At 43.5% G+C, this 24,220-nt stretch overlaps 1 protein-coding gene across 3 annotated transcripts in view; it reads right to left on the reverse strand.

The window, feature by feature from the left end:
• Positions 1 to 24,220, reverse strand: part of MOB3B (MOB kinase activator 3B) — a 157,422-nt gene that overhangs the window by 80,062 nt on the left and 53,140 nt on the right. For all 3 annotated transcript variants that reach the window (XR_014711850.1, XM_084629573.1, XM_084629572.1), the window contains exon 2: positions 15,930 to 16,509. Coding sequence is in view for 2 of the 3 variants with exons in the window: in XM_084629573.1 (XP_084485699.1) it covers positions 15,930 to 16,347 (418 nt within the window). In the remaining variant the exon portion in view is untranslated. The remainder of the gene's footprint in view (positions 1 to 15,929; positions 16,510 to 24,220) is intronic.

Below are 24,220 nucleotides of genomic sequence, written 5' to 3' on the forward strand. Positions count from 1 at the left end.
CATTTTACCCTCACTGGCAACATACAATGAAAATGCATATTTCATTCATTAGAGGTAATAAATATTTACACACATGACCCAGCTCTTTTAGTGGAGTGCTCCTCACTCTAATACTGCTTTGTCTGACATGCTGCTGGTGAACACAAACTGCTTGTTAGTTTGACTTCATGAGCAACAAAAACCTGCATTAACTGGGTGACATTTAATGGTCTGTAATATACAGTAGGTCATACTAGATGATCTAAGGATCTCTTCTGGCTTTAAACTCTATGAATGAGAAACCAGAAGTCAATCGGCTAGACCCAAACAGGGCAGTTACAGGCATTTTAGGGCGCCATTTGTCTCTCAAGACCACATCTCTGTATTCCAGCTTATTTTCAGCTATCTGTATGCCCTGTATCAAAGCTCTCAGTGATAAACAGGTCGAAGCTCCAATAAGAAGGGTTGTGATGGTTTCCCCCTTATTTCAGCATTTGCCAGATGACTCTGTGTTTTGTGTTGCTGCTGAACAAAGAACAGCGGTGGATGGTCAGTTAAAAGCTAATGAAAATAACTTGTCTGCTACAGAGTTTGTATTGTTTTTGTTCTAACAGCTGGCATCTACGAAACCTCCGATATCTGGTTCCCCCTTCCAACTGGTACTTAGATACAGCAACTTGTCACTTGAGACAAGTGCCTATTAAAATTACATAGGCACAGGTAAAAGTGATCCCAATGCACAAGGCGACAGCAGGCACACTTTCCTTCCGCCATCTCACATATGGCATTAGTCTCTCCAAACGTCTTTTCTTTTCTCTTAATAAATTTGAGTGCAAGATTGTTCCCCTGCCTGCCAGAAATCTGTGGGTCAGAGTCTGATCATCTTTTAGGTTTCTGAATGGTGCTTTAATTTTGATCTCCATCAAATAATATCCAACCTGGCACAGCATACCCTAACAAGAGGGAATCTTACATCAACGTTCGGATATTAGGCCAAAGTTTGTTCTCAGTTACACTGGTATTTCTCTAGTAAGTGGCAGTGGCGTTACTCTAGATTTATACCTGAGTAACACAGCAGAATTTGATCCACTAATTTTAGGAAGGTTTAATATGTGATATGCTGTTAATTATTATAAATAAATTATAATTTATTTATCAGAGTGTCACATCTGAACCCAGAATTTTTGCAGATGAGTATTCACTACTTTTTAAAAAAGTTACTGATCTGTGGATCTGTGGCTGAATTTAGGGCCCGATGCTGAGCATCTAACACATTCTTAATGAAGTCAATGGGAGTTACACATGCTCGTCACTTCCCAGGATCAGGCCTCCCCCATTCATCAGGGGCTGACAAGAAGTGACCTGAGCCCAGTGCAAAGCAGGCAGGCTCTGGTGTGAACTGTCTTAAATGCTGTAGCATTGCCCATGAATTTCAGTTCAGACCTGCAATAACTTTGGCTGTTCCAGTGCCGGGCTTCTGTTGAACAGAGACTGCCTTCTGTGATGCACAGGTGTTAAGCTGTGCAATAGATCTGTGACGTGACAAAAAGGCACTACACACTCATTTTCATTTGTGCACCACTCTTAAGGGACAAAAGGCCGCCTAGGTGTCACTAAATGTAAAAGTGCACTCAGCCTCATGCTCTCTACTTTAGTTACTGGCTGACACATCTAGCACAGGAAATACAATCTCAAAGAACAGAAACTACATCTAGAACAACCACTGACCATCCGCAGAGCAGAAGACAACTGAGAGTGACTGAGAGTACATCTCTGGTATACAAGAGTTATTCCTATGAAATGACTGTCACAAAGGACACACTCTTCTTCGTTTTCTCTTTTGCTGCATACCCTAACCAGTGTTTCCTTAACCTAACTCGGAGTTTAATATAAACACACAACAATGTTATGCTTTTACATTTGGGTCTGCAACTCAACTGCATATCTAGGAGAAAAATGTAGGCAACATGGCTCCTTCAGTACTTCATACTTACATCAGTTAAGCTATTAGACTTGTCACATACATTCGGAAATTTCCAAAGTGGTGCACAGCGATTGAATTGCACTGCTCCACTCAAGTCAAGTTTGAAGTCATGGTTCTTATCTTCAAGCCAGGGCCCAGTATACCTAAAAGATCACCTAAAGCTCTGGGATGAACACTGCGAACAATAACTCCACTCATCAGGCACAATGGAATTTTCTAGCACCAGGATAAAGCTAATCTGTGCAGGAGACAGAGCTTTCTCAGGGGACTAGTCCAAGACTACGGAACTCCCACAGGAACTAAGGGCCCACCATCACAAACCTCACTACCTTCCACTCCAAGTGCAAGGCTCACTGCTTCAAGCTGTCTTCTCTAATATAAACACACAGCATCGTATATACTGAACTACAGTCTACCAGACTAAAACACTACATTGCATACACAATTCTCCCCGAGGGAAGAGGATTAAAGAATAAGCCACACGTGACAGATGTTAGTCACATCACTCAATGCACTACCGGAAGGTGCTCAGACACACTGGGAATTACGACAATAGAAGAACCTATACAGAATCATTCTCTGCAGCACCGAGGAATCCAAGAGTAGTGTGAACTAATGTTTTAAACTATCTGAGTATATGGTCCCTGATATTTTTTTTAAAGCATAAGGGAGCACACATGTCTTTTATGATCAGAAGTGGTGTTTAACCAGTTACCTTTTAAGCACATTCTTGAATTAAGTCCAAAAATGTCTATAAAGACATGTGGGTTGCCTTTAAAGGAAGCCAATAATGACTTACGTCTGTTTGATTTCTAATTCTACCATTCTGTTTGCAAAAAAACCCAACAAACAAACCAGGTGCAAGTTCAGACCTGATGTAGCTGGTGCAACTGTGGTGTAAACAGGTGCAATGAGGTTATACCTACTTACAAAGCTTTGGAATTTGATCTGTAGTGCATATGACAGAGGCACCCAAGCAGCTCCATGGGGAAGACCGTACTGAGACTTGCACCAAACACTGGATTAAAATCCCTTTATTCCTTAATGATTACATTGTATTATGACTATTATTAGTGCATGACTGTAGCATCTGAAAGCCCATTTATGATCAGGGCCCCACTGGGATAGGTTCTGCACAAACACAAAAAGACAAGGTCACTGCTCTCAAAAGCTTGTATCCTAACGTAACACAATAAATAACTCCGCCAAGCACAACTGAATTTTCTACAATATTTGTATGGTAAAATATTTACTAACCTTTGCAGGGGAAACATGCGAAAATGAACCCTGTTTGAAAATTTTCTCTGCGAGTTTTACTTTCTTCGGGTCTTTATTGCTAAACAGCCAGAGACACCCCAAATCCAAAATGTCACAGACATCTGAAGTCTCATAACATCTCAGACACAAGCCACTTTTCAAAGGTTTCACACAAAGAGTTATTCCCCTTATTCATAATAATATCATTCAGCTCTGCAAAAGAAAGTCACTCACAGACACTTCAGCTCACTAGCAAACTTGCTTTCTGTTCTAATAAATAACCAACCCCCACGTAAGCATCCAGTTTCTCACACTCAAAACAGACCATGTGAACTCCAGCACCACTCCAATACACTGCTGACTTTACCCATGCTGTACAAATGTACAGCAATAGATCCCAGTCTAGGTGAGTTTGGAGTTCAGGTTGTGAGTGTGATTGTGAGTCCTCCATGTGACTAGCCCTAGTTAATGCAAGCGACATCTGACCCTATATGATCAGAACCTGCTATGGCAGTTACTTCCCGCTGGAACAGTTGAAGTGGCAAGCTCAAGAGTGAAGACCTATGTACACAGGAGACAAAGCTCTTCTTGTGACTGGCCCACAAATCTGCATCTTGCTCCCAGGAGAGATCAGATTGAGCACAAGTCTCAGCCCCTTTGGAATGAAATAGAAAACCCACTTATTGGCCCTAACCTTGAGCTTTCCCTCATTAATCCCACCACTAACAAAAAATCCCTGCAGCATGGAAAAAAGCTGAAACCTTCTTAGTTCATTGTAATAAACTCTCTCAGATACCATGGTGATGGCCATGATATAAAGGAACTAGACAGATGGGGAGCCAGTGCTGTAATATACACTCTCCAGCTGAGAAACAATTCCACCCTCATGCCAACTGAGCGAAGGATTCCCTTGTGAAATAATGTCAAAGAACTGACCGTTGTTTTCTGCTGCAGACTCTTGTCAACAGAGGACTGCGATAAGGTGTAATTTACATGTTTGAACTGGAAGCAGACTTTGTCCTCCAGTAAACTGCACACATGGCAACAAGCCAGCAGCATTTACTGGGGAAGAGGACTCTGGTGAACCACAAAGCCTTTTGTCAATGCGGAGTTTGCACTTGGAAAAGGTTCTCCTCAGCTAGATCATTAGGCCTTACATGCTATACCACTAAATGTGCTTATTTGAGGTTTACTACATTTGTACTTATGGCGAGGGAAACATGAGACCTTTTGATTCCTAATTTTGGGCAACATGGTCATTTTCCGATCTGCTCTATGCAAGTGGAGGGTGCGGGGGGCTTGCCAGTCCACCTCAGAGACGGCATAGGAAAGGAATCATGCTGCACAGAGGTACTATTCCTTCCCTCCTTCCATTTTACTCCAACACACTGCCTCTCAACAACAGCAAATTACTGCCCTTGAGCCCAAATCAGCTCATCCGGGGACTGCAGCAGGCACTGCTGCTGATGGATTGTTAATGGTCACGATTTAAAAGTGGGAAGTAGAGTCTGATTTTCAAATTTCAGGTTGAGCATATACAGCTGACAGTTCGAAAACACCTTTTGGTTTAGAAATGGTGCAAAGCTGCTCTGAATGCCACTAAGAGAGAATAGATCTGGGACTCCACAATGTCATTTATAGAAAGCGCCGATGATAATGATTTTAAAGTATTTTAGACTCCTCCAAAGGACCGTTTTACACTGAGCATCCAAGTGACAATTTCTGCTCTCAGTAACTCCAGAGCAGTCCCACTGAAGTCAATAGAGTTACACTGGTCTACATGAGAGCAACAGCTGGCCAAAGCTGTCCCGTTTCTGACCATAACTTGCAGCTATACACGAGCTAGTCACTTAAAACTCACAATATCCAATCCCTAAAGAACACTGTTTCCACACTGGATACTTACAAACTCAGCATTAGCCAGTGTTTTGAGTCTTGGCATTAGTCTACTAACTAAAAGAGCAGTGCAAATTGCTTCTGATTAAAATGGCATGACAAATGGGATGGCGACAGTAAGGAGCTGTGGTGATCACTCTTACCCCAAAGTAATTAAGAGTGATTGGGCCTGGAGCTTGTCTAGACTACTTCTACACTTTGGCCCTTATTCTTTCATAGGCCTGAGGTAGTTAAGACATGTTCTGTAACACGTAAAAACAAGGACCCAAATTGCTCCCAGGAATAATCAGCTACGCAAGACAGGCATTGGAGTGGTGAAAAGGCCAGGCTTTTAATTATCCTGTAAACTGCATTGTTCATTATCCAGACGGGGCTAGTGGGATGCTTCTCAGCCCTGATGGAGGAGGTGGCAACTCTCTCTCTCTCTCTCTCTTTTTTTTTTTTTTTAAGTTTGCGAGTTGGTTTATCTTCTGGCCCAGTTTATGCAGAGACATCTGTTAGCTCCTGAACGATAGGAACAAAAAACAGGGTGGTGGTGGAGGAGACTTTGACATATAGCCTAGGTCAGCAGAGCCTCAAAACCTTTCTTGAAAGCAGAAATGTTCTGCAATTTTCACACACACACAAACACGCGCGCGCACGATGTGGTTTAATGACTGGAGAGATGCAATGACCACACATCTGTTCGTGCCCGGTTGATTTCTTCACTCATGCAGGGCAAAGAATGCAGAAGGAATCTCCCTCTTTTAACCGATCTCACTTCCCAAACAGAGAAGGAGAAACCTATGCTTTCCTGGATCAGAGAGTTAGGATACTCTGCTGCCTTATAGAACTGGCTTCCCCAAGTGGTCCACCAGAGTCCAGGGCACACCTGTTTACTCAGGCCTTTAATTAATAACCAGTACCAGGATAGGGTGAGAGCCTATAAGAAGGGAGACACGGGCGTGCAATATGTTTTATGCTTTTAGTTATAGTTATCCTTTATAGCCAAATGGAAATTGTTAAATTAATAAATTCTATTTAAAGAAGCCAATTCTTCCTTAGTGGAAATTCCCATGTAATTTAATAGGGATTAAATTGATAAAGTGTTAATGAAATTTAACAGGACTAAAGCTCTCTCACTCAATCCTGAGGCCACTGGAAAGAATCCTGGGGTAAGCGAACGTCTCAAACAAGCACCTGATTGCCAGCCCAACAAAAGACCTTCCAGGCTTCAGCCTACCCTGGAAACAATGGTCCACATTGAACCATTTCAGAACATTGCGTGGCAGATGCTGTCATCTCGTATACCCTCGGAAGATGAGAGAGAACCCACAATATGACTGTGGACATTACCAGGAAACTATGGACTACACCATAAATTAGCGTTTGCTTTGATTGTTTGCCAGTGGTGTCAGATTTACACCAAGCCTCTTCTGAAGCTACTTATTGGCTGACTAATTTGGACTTGGTTATTTGAATGCTGCTAATCCCCTCTCTTGCCATCCTAAAGAAGAAAAGAACTGGCTTCTATAGAAATTACTCTTAAAACCTGTCAAATTTAATAGAGAATTAAATCCTTGCTATTTTGGGATTTTTTTAGGATTCAATAGTAGGGTTACAATTCTCTATTAAACTGTATAAGGCGGCCGCAAAACAAATATTTTTATATTAATTCTATAGGATTTTCTCAAAAAGTTGTTACTGGAGCTAATTGATCATTTGAGTCACCACTCTTTTTAACATTACCCAATAGCCTTAACAGTGATGTCACTTCCATGACAACAAATGTGCTGTCCCAAAGGCCAAAAAGAAAAGGTATGTGTGAGTGAGAGTGTAGGGGTTGCAGTGGGAAGAAGATCAACGTGTGAGGAGGAAATGGACTATGAAACATAAAGCTCTTCTTTAAACCAAATCCGGCCTTGGCATAAGCAGATGAGGAGCTAAAGTACAAGGGACCTGCTTTAACTTACACTCTCTTGTTAGTTGTTTTCCTGCCCATTCGGAAAAATCTTATACCACTACTGGAAAAGTGATCGACAACTGTAACTATTCTATAGACTTTTTGAACTATTCTATGCAACTTAATAGAGAATCACATCCCTGTCTTAAAATGCTCCTCAGTGATCCCTCAAGGTCGAGGATGATCTCTTTCACAGGTTTTATTTTTCATGGGTCCTTTGGTGATGGAGGAGTCTGATCCTTGAGCCACAGGCTCATTGGCAGATGTTGTAGGTGTCGTTGGAAGACAGGGTTGGGCCACGATTGCTGCGTGACAACTGTCTTTCCTTTCTTCCCTTGCGTTTTTCTGCAACCAGTGCAAGGTGATTTTCCTCAAAAGTGGACGTTCCTTCTCTGACAAGTCTTCACCAGTTATCCCTGTCCCGGGCTGCTGTCTCCCAGTGTGTGGTGTCGATGACACATCCTTTTATGTTTATCTCGAGGGTGTCTTTAAAGTGTTTCTTTTGGCCTCCCCATTTCCTTTCTCCTTTGGTGAGTTGGGCATACAGCAGTTGTTTTGGTAAATGTACATCGGGCGTGTGCACACAGTGCCCACTCCACCTGAGCTGGTGCTGGATAATCAGGGCCTCAACACTGATGATGTTGGCCTCTGTGAGGACACTGACATTAGTACGATGATCCTCCCACTTTATGTTGAAGATCTTCCATAGAACGTGCTGGTGTTCCAGGTTTTTCAGGTGTTTTCTATAGGTCACGCAAGACCTACAGCCGCAGAAGAGAGCTGGGATTACCCTTGCTTTATAAACTAAAAGTCTACTGTGTGTTCTGATGTTGTGATTGCTGAACACCCCCCTGGCGAGACAATCTGCCACAGGCAAGGCTGGCGCAGCAGATTTTGTGCTGAATCTCGTTGGCTATGTCTACCCTCTGTAAGAGATGGCTGCCAAGATAGGCAAAGTATTCTACCTTTTCCAGTTCTTCTTTATCAATGTAGATCTTCCTTGCTGGGTCTCATGATTGAGCAGGGACTGGCTGGTGGAGAACTTTTGTTTTGCCGATGTTCAGAGTTAGCCCTGGGCTTTTGTAAGCTTCAGAGAAGCAATTAAGGGCTGTTTGTAGAGCCTCCTTTGAGTGTGCAACGAGAGCACAATCATCTGCGTACTGGAGTTTGGTTATTGTTGCCGACATTACTTTCATTCTGGCACAGAAACGAGAAAGGTTGAAGAGGTTGCCGTCAGTCCGATATTGGATGCCAGTGCCCTGTGGTAGACAGTCTTGGGTTAACGTTTTCATAGCTGCTAAGAAAATGGAGAAAAAGGTGGGTGACAGTACACAGCCTTGTTTTACGCCAGTTTGGATGACAAAGGGCTCAGAGGTGGAGCCACTGCACAGGACGGAGGCAGTCATCTGGTCCTGGAGGAGTCTTACATTGGTGATAAATTTGCTTGGGCAGCCAAACTTTGACATGATTTTCCACAGAGCCTCATGGTTGACAGAGTTGAAGGCTTTGGTCAGATCGGTAAAGACCATATACAGCTCCTGTTGTTGGTTAAAAAAAACCCTATACAAACCCTATTGAATGTCTGTTAGGATCCCTGGTTTCATCCATATGACATTCTATAGAACTTTTCCCATGGGATACTATACGACTACCTCAACTCTCAGGCCTTATTGACGTCAGGATCTGGAAGGTGTTAGCTACCACGCATTAACATCCTACTATACACAGGACACTATATCTTTTAAGATGTGTTAAACTGGTCAAGTGAAAGCCTAGGGAGGAGCCTCAGTTTTAACACTGCATTGGCTACACTAGACCGTTCACATGTGTTAGCTAATACCTTCCAAATCCTAGTTTAGACAAGGCCTAGAGCATAAGTAAGTTTGCACTTCCACTGAATGCCAAATTGGTGCTCCTTCAGTACTTATCCAGTTTCTGATCAATTTATACCCAAGATGTAAATTACACCACCACTTAAATAACTTATCAGTGCTGGAACTACAGTGCAGAAGTTCTTGGCTCCCAGCCCATTTTCAATCTACCAAAACATACGGTCTCTCACATGGAATTCTCATTGCAAGTTACATGCTTGATGCAAAGTCACTTGGTGAAGTTCTCTGGGTTTTGTTATGCAGGAGGGTCCCTTCTGGCCTTAAAAATCTATGACTCTGAATCTTTTTTTCAGTGACTCTTCGAAGAGAAATATTTCCCCAGCAAAATCTAAATGAAAAATAATTATGCCCAATGTAAGGCTCCAGCGGGAGGTGGGAGTGCAGGGGAGAGAAGAACCATCAGTAATTTAATTTATTTTGTGCAGGAGTCGGGGCACACAATGAGCACATCATCAAATTGCTGTTAGATCACCCAGTTCCCCTCAGCACTGTCTACACACAGCATGTTGTAATTAATCGCTCTCAAAGATGAAAACTGCAACTCACCAAATACAGAAATTGTTCCCAGGATCTACTATTTCCTGATGCTCGAATATAAAGATGTTCACCATGCCTTCTACCTGCTGACCAAATATCATACGGCGGGGGGGAGGGGGTGTGTGCGGAAGGAGAGGAGAGAAAAGAAACTGCATGGTCCAAGAGATACATAAGAGGCTATGGAGCCTTTGGTTGCTAAGTCATCAATTTGAATCCAGCCTGGGTAGACAGTCACTGAAAGTTGGTGCCATCTGATGGTTGTTTGATGGCCTACATGATGAAATGGTCTCTACTGGAGAAGAGTCCACATCAATAGTGCTAGGTTTCAGCAGCCAAACCTCTGCCGAAAATTATATCCTAGGTTATCTATCTGCTAAACTGGGTTTAACTCTACCACAAAGACTTTGGTTCTTGAGGGCTGCAATGAGCCAAGTACAAGTTTACAAAAAGGGAAGAATGGGCTTATGTGCAGAATAGAGCAGCGGTATACAGACCTGACTGACTTATCAGCCAAAGAAAAAAGAGCTTATCACTATAGAGAGCAATGACATGACTCCTACGAAACTTGAACCCCATTTCTAGATACATTTGTATTAACAAAAAAAAAAAAAAAGTTGAGATCGTTCAACCTAACCTCTTTTCATTCCTAACCTCAGCCATTCCACCTAACCTCTTTTCATTTTTCCTCCCCTCACTTCCCTCCCCTTCCCTCTACCTATTCATGTCCGTAGTCTCCAATTTATACCCAACAAAGAAAGTAACAGAACGTCACTAGCCGTCACCTTCAGCCCCCAACTAAAACCTCTCCAGCGCATCATCAAGGATCTACAACCAATCCTGAAGGACGACCCATCACTCTCACAGATCTTGGGAGACAGGCCAGTCCTTGCTTACAGACAGCCCCCCAACCTGAAGCAAATATTCACCAGCAACCACACACCACACAACAAAAACACTAACCCAGGAACCTATCCTGGCAACAAAGCCCGTTGCCAACTGTGCCCACATATCTATTCAGGGGACACCATCACAGGGCCTAATCACATCAGCCACACTATCAGAGGCTCATCCACCTGCACATCTACCAATGCCCCTCTGCCATGTACATTGGCCAAACCAGACTTTCTCTACGTAAAAGAATAAATGGACACAAATCAGACATCAAGAATTATAACATTCAAAAACCAGTCAGAGAACACTTCAATCTCCCCGGTCACTCGATTACAGACCTAAAAGTTGCAATACTACAACAAAAAAAACTTGAAAAACAGACTCCAACGAGAGACTGCTGAATTGGAATTAATTTGCAAACTGAACAACATTAAATTAGGCTAGAATAAAGACAGAGTGTATGGGTCATTACACAAAGTAAAACTATTTCCCCATGCTTATTTCCCCCTTCCCCCACCACTGTTACTCTCACCTTCTTGTCAACTGTTGGAAATGGGCCATCCTGATTATCACTACAAGTTTTTTTCTTCTGCTGATAATAGCTCACCTTAATTGATCACTCTCATTATAGTGTGTACGGCAACACCCATTTTTTCATGCTCTCTCTGTGTGTATATCTAGATCTTCCTACTGTATTTTCCACTGCATGCATCTGATGAAGTGGGTTTTAGCCCACGAAAGCTTATGCTCACATAAATTTGTTAGTCTCTAAGGTGCCACAAGCACGCCTTGTTCTTTTTGTTTTTCAGACTAACACAGCTGCCACTCTGAAACCTATTTTATTACTGTTATTCGCACCCTAACATGTTATGTTTATGGTGTCTGGCTTTATGTTGCTTGGCCTTGCAGCTTTGACAAGTTGTAAAATTGCATCATTCTATAATTCTGCTGGCAATCCCATGCAATGTGTGGTATTTGGAAAAGTATTCAAGTTGAAAGCCATTTAGCTTTTTGTACCTTTTGTTGTCTGCTTTTTTTAGGAAAATCATTAAAAAATTAATTACAAAAAAAAAAAAAAACACCCCCGCCAACAAAACCAGGGTTGATGGCCTCAACACAGTAGCCTCGAGTTGGCGTGGAGACTGAACCATCTTTCACACTACAGATATAAATCCTATAAACCAGGATTGAGGCATATGACTAGGGGAATGCAGGGAGCTTGAAGTTTGTGGCTATATAATTTCAGTCTCTAGAACTGTTAGCCTCGGACATGCTATAATCTCACTTCACAAAAATTCAAACTGAGAACAGTGGGGAAAAATTAAGGAAACCACTCCCCACAGCAAGAGGCTATCAGCACAAGAGACCCTTTAAGGCTTTACACTGTCAGAAAGAAGTGCGCCTATCTTCAGCAAGTGGTTTGCTTAGCCACTCACCACTCTGCTATCAGCACCTCAATTCCCATACCAGGTCCTGCTCTCATCCTCCAGTCATTCCTGTGTGTTAGCAACAGCAGATGCTAGCAGGAGGGAGTGAGAGAGACGGAGATCAGCAAATGAACTGCTCAGAACGACTGCAGAAAGCACAAAAGGAAATGGCCATAGACCACAGGAAACACACAGACTGACCCTGATAGGGGGCCCAGGGATGAGAGTACAGTGTAAATATATACAGATGTCCATGTTATAAATTGGTAAATCTCATTTTAACTCACCCAGTTCCTAGTTACAGTTTTTTAACCACAAAGGAAAGGAAAGGAAAACAAAAACCCCCCAAAACCAAAACAAAAAGAAACCCAATACGATTGGCCCTTCTGAAACTATTTTTCGACCCCTTCAAGTAGCTCATCAGTAAAAGCTGTGTTTAATAGCAATTATGGAAATCCTACTCTAAATAGTCTGCGTGATGTACATACAATTAAAGAGGGCGTTATTTAATAGGATTAGTTTTGGAAATGTGCACAGTTTCTGTGGATTGCCATTACAAATTCCTCCCTGAATTCCCTTAAGTAAATTCATTTGCTAATGGAAACGGCAGCTCAAATCCTGTAAAAAGGACACAAACTTTTTTTTTAAAGGAATCTATGGGGGACTCACTGCAGAGATGCACAGCAGTAAATTAATCCTTCCATTAATAACCAGACTTTTATGATGCAGAGTTTCTTTCTGCAGACCTTTTTTTGATCACAGAAGTAGCTGCAGCATAAAGACAGCCTAAAAAGAGGTAAAATAATGCTCGCTGTGCTTTAGAACGACTGTGGTAGCAACAACAGTGCACGGCACAAGATAAACCTCTTTTGGTCAGATACCAGTTTGTAATCAAATTCAGTTGCTTCAAAGAACGAGCATTTGCCATTTCACTGTGATTAATTTTTCTGAATGAAAATAAGGAGAATCGAAATAATAGAAAGGAGAACGTGCACAGATCCCTTAAGGGAGCTGTGACTCAGACAGCAGCAACCAGGGCCAGATTTAGGGTCAGACGACCCGCCCAGGGTGCTGCAAGGTATTAAAAAGTTTAACAAATGGAGCGAGGAGGTGCCAAACACACTTCTTGCCTGGGGCACAATTTGGTCCAGGGCCAGCCCTGGCAGCAACCCTGGCACACCACAGTCCCAAAGCTTCTGTCTCGTGCAGTGGGGACAGTGAAAGGTGGAACATGGATGGAATGTGCCAGCTAAGCACAGGTATTACTCTAAGAGCTTTCCAAGCAACACGTTAATCATTGGGTGGCAATTATCTCCATTTTACATATGCAGAAATTGAAGCACAGAAAAGTTATATAACTTGCTCAAAGTTTCCCAGGGAGTCACTATTTGATCCTAGAATGTAACCTAGAAGTTCTGATGCCCGGGCATCCACTCTAACCTCTAAGGGGAAACTGACTCTCACGGCAACATTTAGGTCCAAACTTTCAGTGGGCTACGAACCTGGGGTACCTAACTTGGGATGCGTAGGGCCTGATTTGCAGAGGTGGCAAGCACCCATAACTCTAGCCCAAGTCAACTGGTGCTGCACATCTCTAAATGTCAGCACCTAACGTCACTCAAGTTGGGCATCCAAAATCTGAGCCTTCACAACCAATCCAAAACAGAAACTAGTGCCTGCAATAGATACTGCTTGGTACTCGTGTACAGATGTACTCAGAGCAGGAGATGTTTCTGGTAAGCTAAGAAAAAGGCATTATTATGCAATAATGCTTCATTAGGGTATCCATAAAATCTCCTCCTGAAGTGCCTACGTCTCAGAGGTGTGTAAACGACGTGTAGGAGCAGAAGAGAGTCAACTATGTGAACGAGTGATGGAAATTAGTCTGGGAATTGGTACTGTGTCCCCTTATAACTCACCCCACAAGTGATCTGCATTCCTGGCCAAATTAACAAGATCCAGGTAGCATGGAGGTGCTCCACCGTTACCTGAAATTCCATGCCCAGTGCTATGGGGCAAGAGGCAGGTCAGGTCCCCCAGCTCATGTTATTGATAAAAGTTCTAAGCTGCACAAGCACAGTGATGTCAGCCTCATTCCACCATCCTTACTTCTGAAGCGTGGACAATACCTATCTGCCTATCTCACAGGGATGCTATGAAAATTAATTAGCCAGTAATTGCACAGCTCTTTGAACATACAAAATATTATTACTGACCTTCTTTTGCCTCTTTTCTCCTCTCAATCTGCCATTGGTTGCCACTGCCCTGGTCCCATGGGTGCTCCAGTCCCAGCACAGTGTGCCCCCACAGCAGGGAAATTAAGTGAAACTTAGTGATAATAAGTCTCACCTTGCCTTGGAACTGGTGCAAGAGTACAGAGAAGAGAAGCAAGGATCCAGCTGTATTTCCACTCCCGCAGGGTAAGGGCAACAATTAGGGCAGCATATGAACCTGGCTGGCCTGGTTGGGGTGAAAGAAGGCATACATGGGAGTGGGACCCTCTGGTCTCAGGCATGAGTTTTCACAACCTCTGCTGTTGCATCCGTGTTCTCACAGCATATGTGCACTTTGACCAGAGAGGAGAACAGTCATGCCAGGCCCAGAAGTGTTTGGCTCAAGTATTATAGAATGCAAAGCTATTTTACAGATGAACCAGAAGGCTGAGACCCGAGTTTGGGGTTCTGCTGGCTTCCTGCAGTGTTCCTCCGGTCACTTCTTCCAAAGAAGGGGATTATTAGCACTGAAAGTTTGGGTATTATAGATTATTTCTTGGTTCAATAAAAGCTGTCAACATGTTATCTGCCTCTCCCAAAGCCACAGAATTGACCATAAATATTTTCTGCACATATAAACAAAATCACTGATATTACCAAAGGGAAGTGAAACACTGGAACGAGCCATCACACAACAACGGTACAACAAAGCCCACATACATTTCAGTGAAAGTTCAAAAATCAAGGAGACCTGGAGAAATCTAAACCACTTCCCACTGCCCATAAAATGAGTCACAGCTTCCTTTGAAACCTGCCTTCTTCCTGCTGTGCGATAAACTGGAGGAGTTTAAGTTACAGCCTGTAACCACCACCTTTCATACCGATATGCAATGAGAGGAAAGGAAGAGGGACAAGTCTCTGGAACACAAACCCACAACAAGTCTGCCCACCCACATGATGATCAGAGCTGGGCAGTAAGCAATCTAAAGGTCAGCAGAGCTTACTGATATTTTCAATCTTGCTACATGCTCTCACCTCCCAACAAACCCTTCTAAACTAAGCCAGCCTGCGTAATCTTCTAACCACTTGATTTCAGTATTGCCCTCCCCTTGCTACTCCTTACCTCACTTAAGCCAGATCTTTTCTGAACCTCGTGCTGATAAACACGACGTTCCCTTATCCCTTAGGATAATCACACAGCTTTGAGATTTGCAAGAAGTTAGAAATAATAAAAATAAATTGTTAAATCAAACTTTCTCTAAAGTGCAGTTCTACCTTGAAAAGTGACTAAGGAAAAATGTCGCATCCACAGTTAGCAGCATCAGTAGCCATCATAAAGACTTGGGCACAGACAAGATTTGGATTTTTTTTCCTCCAGAGGATAGTTGCTCACTTTCCCCCCTCTTCGTCTTTTCATGGGGGGACAGGAGAGGGGGCAAAGGGACCATGGATAACAGTCCACACTGTGATCCTGATTCTCCACTGCCTTGCATTATGCACAGCCATTAGAGAAGTGGATGTAAAATGCCACCATCGTGGGTAGGTTTTTATGCTCACTTTGTATAGGTGTCAATGGCTACTTAAGATGCAAGGGAGTGAAGGTTCAGAGCTGATTGGCCTCAGATAGGCTACTATAGTATTGTTGCCCTTGCTGTTGCCACCCCTAAATAATTAAGCTAAGTGGCTTACCAGGGATTAGTGGCTGGGCTGAAAAGATTTTTTTTTTTTAAAGCAAGCAATCATTTCATATTTTGACATGCTACTCCTGTGGAACGTCTGACATCTCCCCAGCAGCACTCCAGGGCCTAACACTCTGAGTTCAAGAGCCATTACTATTAGGAAAAGAAATGGAGCATTCCAGGCACACAGAGTGAAATACGGTTTGTGGCTCTAGGCTTTGCTTGGACTCACCCACACTAGTAGGGAATATGTCCTCATTGTTGATCTGCACCTCGATCCAGTCCATGAGAAGGTTCATATACTGGGGTGCTGGCAATGCAGTGGGCTTCTTGTACTTCAAGTCATCCTGCCACCGGTACTCATACTTAGGGCCCCCAGACATCACCGGGCAGGTCCTCTCTGTGCAGAACTCACAGATAGTTCCATAGATCAGGTTGATCCTGTTGAAAAAGTCAACCACGTGAACTGCCACCCAGTCATTTAGGTCTTCTCCATTGGGCAGCTGCACAGCTGCTTTCAGGTCCACTCCCGAGTTCAGTGAGGCCTGTGCTCGTTTATGGAGCTCAAACCTCTGGGTCCCAGGTTCAAATTTGCGTTTGGGACGGAAGGTCTTGTCCTTATTAAAAACTTGCTTGAGGGCTATGGACATGTCTGGTAATTTTCTGCCCTCTAGCAATTGGCGAAGATTTAACGTATATATCCAAAGCGAAGACTTTCCTGTCGCAGGTCCCACTCTCGTCACACAAATTGTTGTCAATGTCTATGCAGTCCACCAGCTCTTCCTCTTGAAAGCCCAGAAGACCTCATGTTCCTAAAGACATGGAAAGGTATGTTAGTGTTAAGCCCAGTTCGGGCCTTGTCAATTTGCTACTGTTTTATCATCACGCTCAAAACCATGGGAAGCATATTTTTGGGGAGCTAAAAAGCAAGTTTCCAAAACGTATCAGCCAAAATTTTCAAAGGTGACTAGGTATTTTGGGTGCCTCAAATTTTTAGTACCCATTGTGAAAACCCTTAAAGGGGCCTGATCTTCAGCATGCACTGAACACCTGGCCACTTTAAAATGTCTCAAGTTGGGCACCCAAATCCCGAGGCTCTCAAAATCACTAGTCACTAGCAAAAGGGGAACGAAATGTGTCATGTATAATACATTCCCAGGCTCTTACTGCATCCATAATTTGGGAACATACCTTTCAGTTGTGCTTAATTTTACAGTGATCATGTCTCCTTTATTTAAAATATAACCAAGAGTAATATTGTATCTTAGTTTAGAATGTGGTGTCTAATTGTTCATAAACAACACACAGTATCTATACAAAACCTTAATGATAAATCCATGCTCTCCTTTCTGTGTCTACAGATTACAAGTATTTATTAGCAGTATTTGCTGCACTTTAATTTTTAATTAAATTAGTATTATTAGTATTATTTTTAATTAGTGAACCTAATCATTTTACATATCCTTTAGGATCTAATGAGGTGAAACCTATAAGACTGTATAGAAATAATTCTTAAAATGTGTACGATAAATGGAGAATGACATCCTTTATATTGCTCTTTTGAACCATTCTGTGTAACTCTATAGCACAGTCTTACTTTTCTATTAAATTCTTTACTGTGGTTTAAAAAAAAAATCTATGAAAAGATTGTCACTTTCTAGAAAACTCTGTAGGACTTCTCCACAAGAGAATGCTACGCATATTGGTCCCCAAGAGTTTGTGGTGTGTTTTCTGAATAGGTCTGACAGGACACCATTTATGGTTTTCATAGTTAGCCTGTCTGAGGGAGAAATTATTCCTTCCATAACTGCATTCTATGAACGTGTGCCCAGGGATTATCATCATAAGTAAATGAAGCATAGTGATAGGTGATCTGGTGGTTAGTAGCCAGTTTAATGGGATTTTTTCTTGAGTAACATGTAAGGGCTTTACGAATAAATCTCTAGAGAGGGGGCATTTCATGCAGTGTGTTATTGAAATACAGTAACAGACTTCAAATATGCATAAAACTACAAAACTCTTGTACCATTAACTTCTAATGAATTCTCTTTAGGGGATTATGCTGCTCCACTGTTTTCCTCAAGACATACACACGAAAATTTTGCTAGATTGCATGTGCAAAGCACTAAATCTACATTCTTCTGAAAATTATCTCCCAGGCCTTTGCCAACTGGGTAGGAGGAGAAAGGAAATACCCTCCCCGCCTTTTCTGACACCACAAGATACCAACAGAGACCTCGACAGACAGCAATCTGGTGTGTGAGGTATCCTCTCCGTAATGGAGGATTTATAGCCATAAAGAAAACAAAAATAGTCAGAGATTGGCATCCTGCCAATTTGTCAGCGAGACCAGCTAAGCAACCCTGGCACACCCTTGTGCTGCTTCTGGCACATCCTTGCACTGCAAGGGGAGCTAGCGAACAGAGGACTGCAAAGAGGGGAGTTTGAGAGAGAGTCATACTAGAATTGCTATGGTTAGGAAGGGCTGCATTGCCAGTGCCAACACTGCTCCTCTATCCAGACAGACAGCCTAACCACGGATGCCTCTACCCAGATCCTGGTGTGAATTTGCGGAGACTGTGGCCTGCATTTCCCACTCACAGAAAGCCAGGCTGGGGGGACCATCCAATATGAAAGGTGCCTGCTGGTGGAATCTCTCAGGAAGCAGGTGGGAGAGGTACAGGAGGTGATAGCTAGGCTGAGGAGCAACCATGCCCACGAGGAATTCCTCAAGAGTATTCATATGGAGACATCCAAGGCTGAGAGAGCTATCCAGCAAGAGACGACTGCTGTTACACCACTAGGGGAGGAAGATATGGCTCTGTCACAGGGAGGACACTGGCTGCTGGTTATTTCTGGCAGCAGGCAGTGCTCCACCCTTACTCCCAACCCACCCACCATGGTGATGGAAAACCGATATGCTGCCCTGGCAACGAGCTACGAGGAATGACCCCAAAAGGTGGCGGAGGAGAAGCCATGCACCCCGAGGCTGGAAGGATCGCAGCCACCACCCCAATAAGTGACTACAGGGCTCTGGGAGTAAAAGTTGTGAGTGCAGGTGGTGGTCTCTTCAGCCCTTCCAGTCAAGGGTAGGGGGACAGGCAGACACAAATGCATTCTGGAGGTGAATGCCTGGCTGCGAAGATGGTGTCGCCAGGAGGGCTTTGGCTTCCTTGACCATGAGATGCTGTTCCAGGAAGGACTGCTAAGCAGAGATGGGGTCCACCTAGTGAGGAAGGGGAAGAGCATATCTGGATACAGACTGGCTAACCTAGTGAAGAGGGCTTTAAACTAGGTTTGAATGGGGCAGGTGACCAAAGCCCACAGATAAGTCAAAAACATGGAGACGTGGGAGAAGGGTTGGAATTTGGGAGGAGCATGGGTTGTTATAGCAGGGATAAAGGAGAGAAAATAGAATTGGGCGAGGAAATCAAGTCAGTATCTTAGATGTCCGTATACTAATGCGAGAAGTATGGGGAATAAGCAGAAAGAACTTGAAATGCTAGTAAATAAACACAACTATGATATAGTTGGCATCACAGAGACTTGGTGGGATAATATGCATGACTGGAATATTGGTATAGGAGGGTACAGCTTGCTCAGGAAGGACAGGCAGGGAAAAAAGGGAGGAGGTGTTGCCTTATATATTTACAATGTATATACTTGGACTGAGGTTGAGATGGAAATAAGAGACAGACTTGTCGAAAGTCTCTGGGTAAGGATAAAAGGGATTAAAAAAAATAATGGTGATGTCATAGTAGGGATCTACTACAGATCACCTAACCAGGAAGAAGAGGTGGATGAGGCTTTGTTTAAACAACTAACAAACTGATCCAAAGCACAGGACTTGGTGGTGATGGGGGGACTTCAACTACCCAGACATCTGTTGGGAAAATACACAGCAGGGCACAAATTATCCAACAAGTTCTTGGAATGTAGTGGAGACAATTTTTTATTTCAGAAGGTGGAGAAAGCTACTAGAGGAGAGGTTGTTCTAGATTTGATTTTGACAAACAGGGAGGACCTGGTTGAGAATTTGAAAGTGGAAGGCAGCCTGGGTGAAAGTGATCATGAAATGACAGAGCTCATGATTCTAAGCAATGGTAGGAGGGAGAACAGCAAAATAAAGATAATGGATTTCAAGAAGGCAGACTTTAGCAAACTCAGGGAGTTGGTGGTAAGTTCCCATGGAAAGCAAGTTTAGGGGGAAAAATAATTGAAAATAGTTGGTAGTTTTTCAAAGAGACCTTATTAAGGGCACAAGAGCAAATTATACCACTGCGTAGGAAAGACAGGAAGCATGGTAAGAGGCCACTCTGGCTTAACCAGGAGATCTTCAATGATCTAAAAATCAAAAAAGAGAGTCCTACAAAAAGTGGAAACTAGGTCAAATTACAAAGGCTGAATATAAACAAACAACACAAGTGTGTAGGGACAAAATTAGAAAGGCCAAGGCACAAAACAAAATCAAACTAGCTAGAGATGTGAAGGGCAACAAGAAAACATTCTACAAATACATTAGAAGCAAGAGGAAGACCAAGGACAAAGTAGGCCCGTTACTCAATGAGGAGGGAAAAATTACAGAAAATGTGGAAATGGCAGAGGTGCTTAATGACTTTGTTTCAATTTTCACCAAGAAGGTTGGTAGCGATTGGACGTCTAACATAGCGAATGCCATTGAAAATGAGGTAGGGTCAAAGGCTAAAATAAGGAAAGAACAAGTTAAAAATTACTTAGACAAATTAGATGTCTTCAAGTCACCAGGGCCTGATGAAATGCATCCTAGAATACTCAAGGAGCTGACTGAGGAGATATCTGAGCCATTAGCCATTATCTTTGAAAAGTCAGGGAAGACGGGAGAGATCCCAGTAGGCTGGAAAAGGGCAAATATAGCGCCAATCTATAAAAAGGGAAATAAGGACAATCCCGGGAACTACAGACCAGTCAGCTTAACTTCTGTACCCAGAAAGATAATGGAGCAAGTAATTAAACAATCGATTTGCCAACATCTAGACGACAACGTGATAAGTAACAATCAGCATTGATTTGTCAAGAACAAATCTTGTCAAACCAACCTGATACCTTTCTTTGACAGGGTGACAAGCCTTGTGGATGGGGGGAAGCGATAGACATGGTATATCTTGACTTTCGTAAAGCTTTTGATACTGTCTTGCATGACTGTCTCATAAACAAACTAGGGAAATGCAACCTAGATGGAGCTACTATAAGGTGAGTGCAAAACTGGCTGGAAAACCGTTCCCAGAGAGTAGTTATCAATGATTCAGAGTCATGCTGGATGGACATAATGGGTGGGGTTCTGTTCAATATCTTTATCAATGATTCAGATAATGGTAGAGAGAGTACACTTATAAAGTTTGGGGTCAATACCAAGCTGGGAGGAGTTGCAAGTGCTTTGGAGGATAGGATTAAAATTCAAAATGATCTGGACAAACTGGAGAAATGGTCTGAAGTAAATAGGATGAAATTCAATAAGGACAAATGCAAAGTACTCCATTTAGGAAGAAACAATCCGTTGCACACATACAAAATGGGAAATGACTGCCTAGAAAGGAGTACTGTGGAAAGGGATCTGGTGGTCATAGTGGACCACAAGCTAAATATGAGTCAACAGTATAAAACTGTTGCAAAAAAGCAAACATCATTCTGGGATGTATTAACAGGAGTATTGTAAGCAAGACATGAGATGTAATTCTTCTGCTCTACTCCGTGCTGATTAGGCCTCAACTGGAGTATTGTGTCCATTTCTCGGCACCACGTTACAGGAAAGTAGTGGACAAATTGGAGAAAGTCCAGAGAAGAGCAACAAAAATTATTAAAGGTCTAGAAAACATGAATTATGAGGGAAGATTGAAAAAGTTGGGTTTGTTTAGCCTGAAAAAGAGAACACAGAGGGGACATGATAACAGTTTTCAAGTACATACAAGGTTCTTACAAGGAGGAGGGAGAATAAAATTTCTTCTTAACCTCTGAGACTAGGACAAGCAGCACTATGGGCTTAAAGTGCAGCAAGGGAAGTTTAGGTTGGACATTAGGAAAAACTTCCTGTTAGGTTGGTTAAACACTGGAATAAATTGCCTAGGGAGGTTGTGGAATCTCCATCATTGGAGATTTTTAAGAGCAGGTGAGACAAACACCTGTCAGGAATGGTCTAAATAATACTTAGTCCTGCAGGGGACTGGACTAGATGACTTCTCAAGGTCCCTTCCAGGCCTATAATTCTATGCCCTGGTCTACACTAGGACTTTAGGTTGAATTTAGCAGCGTTAAATCAATGTAAACCTGCACCCGTCCACATGATGAAGCCCTTTATTTCAACTTAAAGGGCTCTTAAAATCGATTTCCTTACTCCACCCCTGACAAGTGGATTAGCGCTTAAATCGGCCTTGCCGGCTCGAATTTGGGGTACTGTGGACACAATTCGACGGTATTGGCCTCCGGGAGCTATCCCAGAGTGCTCCATTGTGATTGCTCTGGACAGCACTCTCAACTCAGATGCACTGGCCAGGCAGACAGGAAAAGAACCACGAACTTTTGAATCTCATTTCCTGTTTGGCCAGCGTGGCAAGCTGCAGGTGACCATGCAGAGCTCATCAGCAGAGGTGACCATGATGGAGTCCCAGAATCGCAAAAGAGCTCCAGCATGGACTGAACGGGAGGTACGGGATCTGATCGCTGTATGGGGAGAGGAATCCGTGCTATCAGAACTCCGTTCTAGTTGTCGAAATGCCAAAACCTTTGTCAAAATCTCGCAGGGCATGAAGGACAGAGGCCATAACAGGGACCCAAAGCAGTGCCGCGTGAAACTTAAGGAGCTGAGGCAAGCCTACCAGAAAACCAGAGAGGCGAACGGCCGCTCCGGCTCAGAGCCCCAAACATGCCGCTTCTATGATGAGCTGCATGCCATTTTAGGGGGTTCAGCCACCACTACCCCAGCCGTGTTGTTTGACTCCTTCAATGGAGATGGAGGCAACACGGAAGCAGGTTTTGGGGACGAAGAAGATGATGATGATGAGGTTGTAGACAGCTCACAGCAAGCAAGCGGAGAAACCGGTTTTCCCGACAGCCAGGAACTGTTTCTCACCCTGGACCTGGAGCCAGTACCCCCTGAACCCACCCAAGGCTGCTTCCTGGACCCGGCAGGCAGAGGAGGGACCTCTGGTGAGTGTACCTTTTAAAATACTATACATGGTTTAAAAGCAAGCATGTGAAAGGATTACTTTGCCCTGGCATTCACGGCTCTCCTGGATGTACTCCCAAAGCCTTTGAAAAAGGTTTCTGGGGAGGGCAGCCTTATTGCGTCCTTCATGGTAGGACACTTTACCACACCAGGCCAGTAACACGTACTCGGGAATCATTGTACAACAAAGCATTGCAGTGTATGTTTGCTGGCGTTCAAACAACATCCGTTCTTTATCTCTCTGTGTTATCCTCAGGAGAGTGAGATATAATTCATGGTCACCTGGTTGAAATAGAGTGCTTTTCTTCAGGGGACACTCAGAGGAGCCCGTTCCTGCTGGGCTGTTTGCCTGTGGCTAAACAGAAATGTTCCCCGCTGTTAGCCACGGGGAGGGGGGAGGGTTGAGGGGCTAGCCACGCGGTGGGGGGAGGCAAAATGCGACCTTGTAACGAAAGCACATGTGCTATGTATGTAATGTTAACAGCAAGGTTTACCCCGAAAGAGTGTAGCCACTGTTTTATAAAATGTGTCTTTTTAAATACCGCTGTCCCTTTTTTTTTCTCCACCAGCTGCATGTGTTTCAATTATCACAGGATCTTCTCCTTCCCAGAAGCTAGTGAAGATTAGAAAGAAAAAAAATGCACTCAAGATGAAATGTTCTCCGAGCTCATGCTGTCCTCCCACACTGACAGAGCACAGACGAATGCGTGGAGGCAAATAATGTCAGAGTGCAGGAAAGCACAATATGACCGGGAGGAGAGGTGGCGGGCTGAAGAGAGTAAGTGGCGGGCTGAAGACACGGCTGAAGCTCAAACGTGGCGGCAGCGTGATGAGAGGAGGCAGGATTCAATGCTGAGGCTGCTGGAGGACCAAACCAGTATGCTCCAGTGTATGGTTGAGCTGCAGCAAAGGCAGCTGGAGCACAGACTGCCACTACAGCCCCTGTGTAAGCAACCGCCCTCCTCCCCAAGTTCCATAGCCTGCACACCCAGACGCCCACGAACGCGGTGGGGGGGGCCACCAGCCAACCAGCCACTCCGCCACAGAGGATTGCCCAAAAAAAAGAAGGCTGGCATTCAATAAATTTTAAAGTTGTAAACTTTTAAAGTGCTGTGTGGCATTTTCCTTCCCTCCTCCACTACCCCTCCTGGGCTACCTTGGTAGTCATCCCCCTATTTGTGTGATGAATGAATAAAGAATGCATGAATGTGAAGCAACAATGACTTTATTGCCTCTGCAAGCGGTGATCGAAGCGAAGAGGGGAGGGTGGTTAGCTTACAGGGAAGTAGAGTGAACCAAGGGGCAGGGGGTTTCATCAAGGAGAA

The sequence above is a fragment of the Lepidochelys olivacea genome, assembly GCF_965140295.1.
Source record: "Lepidochelys olivacea isolate rLepOli2 genome assembly, chromosome: 5".
NCBI lineage: Eukaryota > Metazoa > Chordata > Testudines > Cheloniidae > Lepidochelys > Lepidochelys olivacea.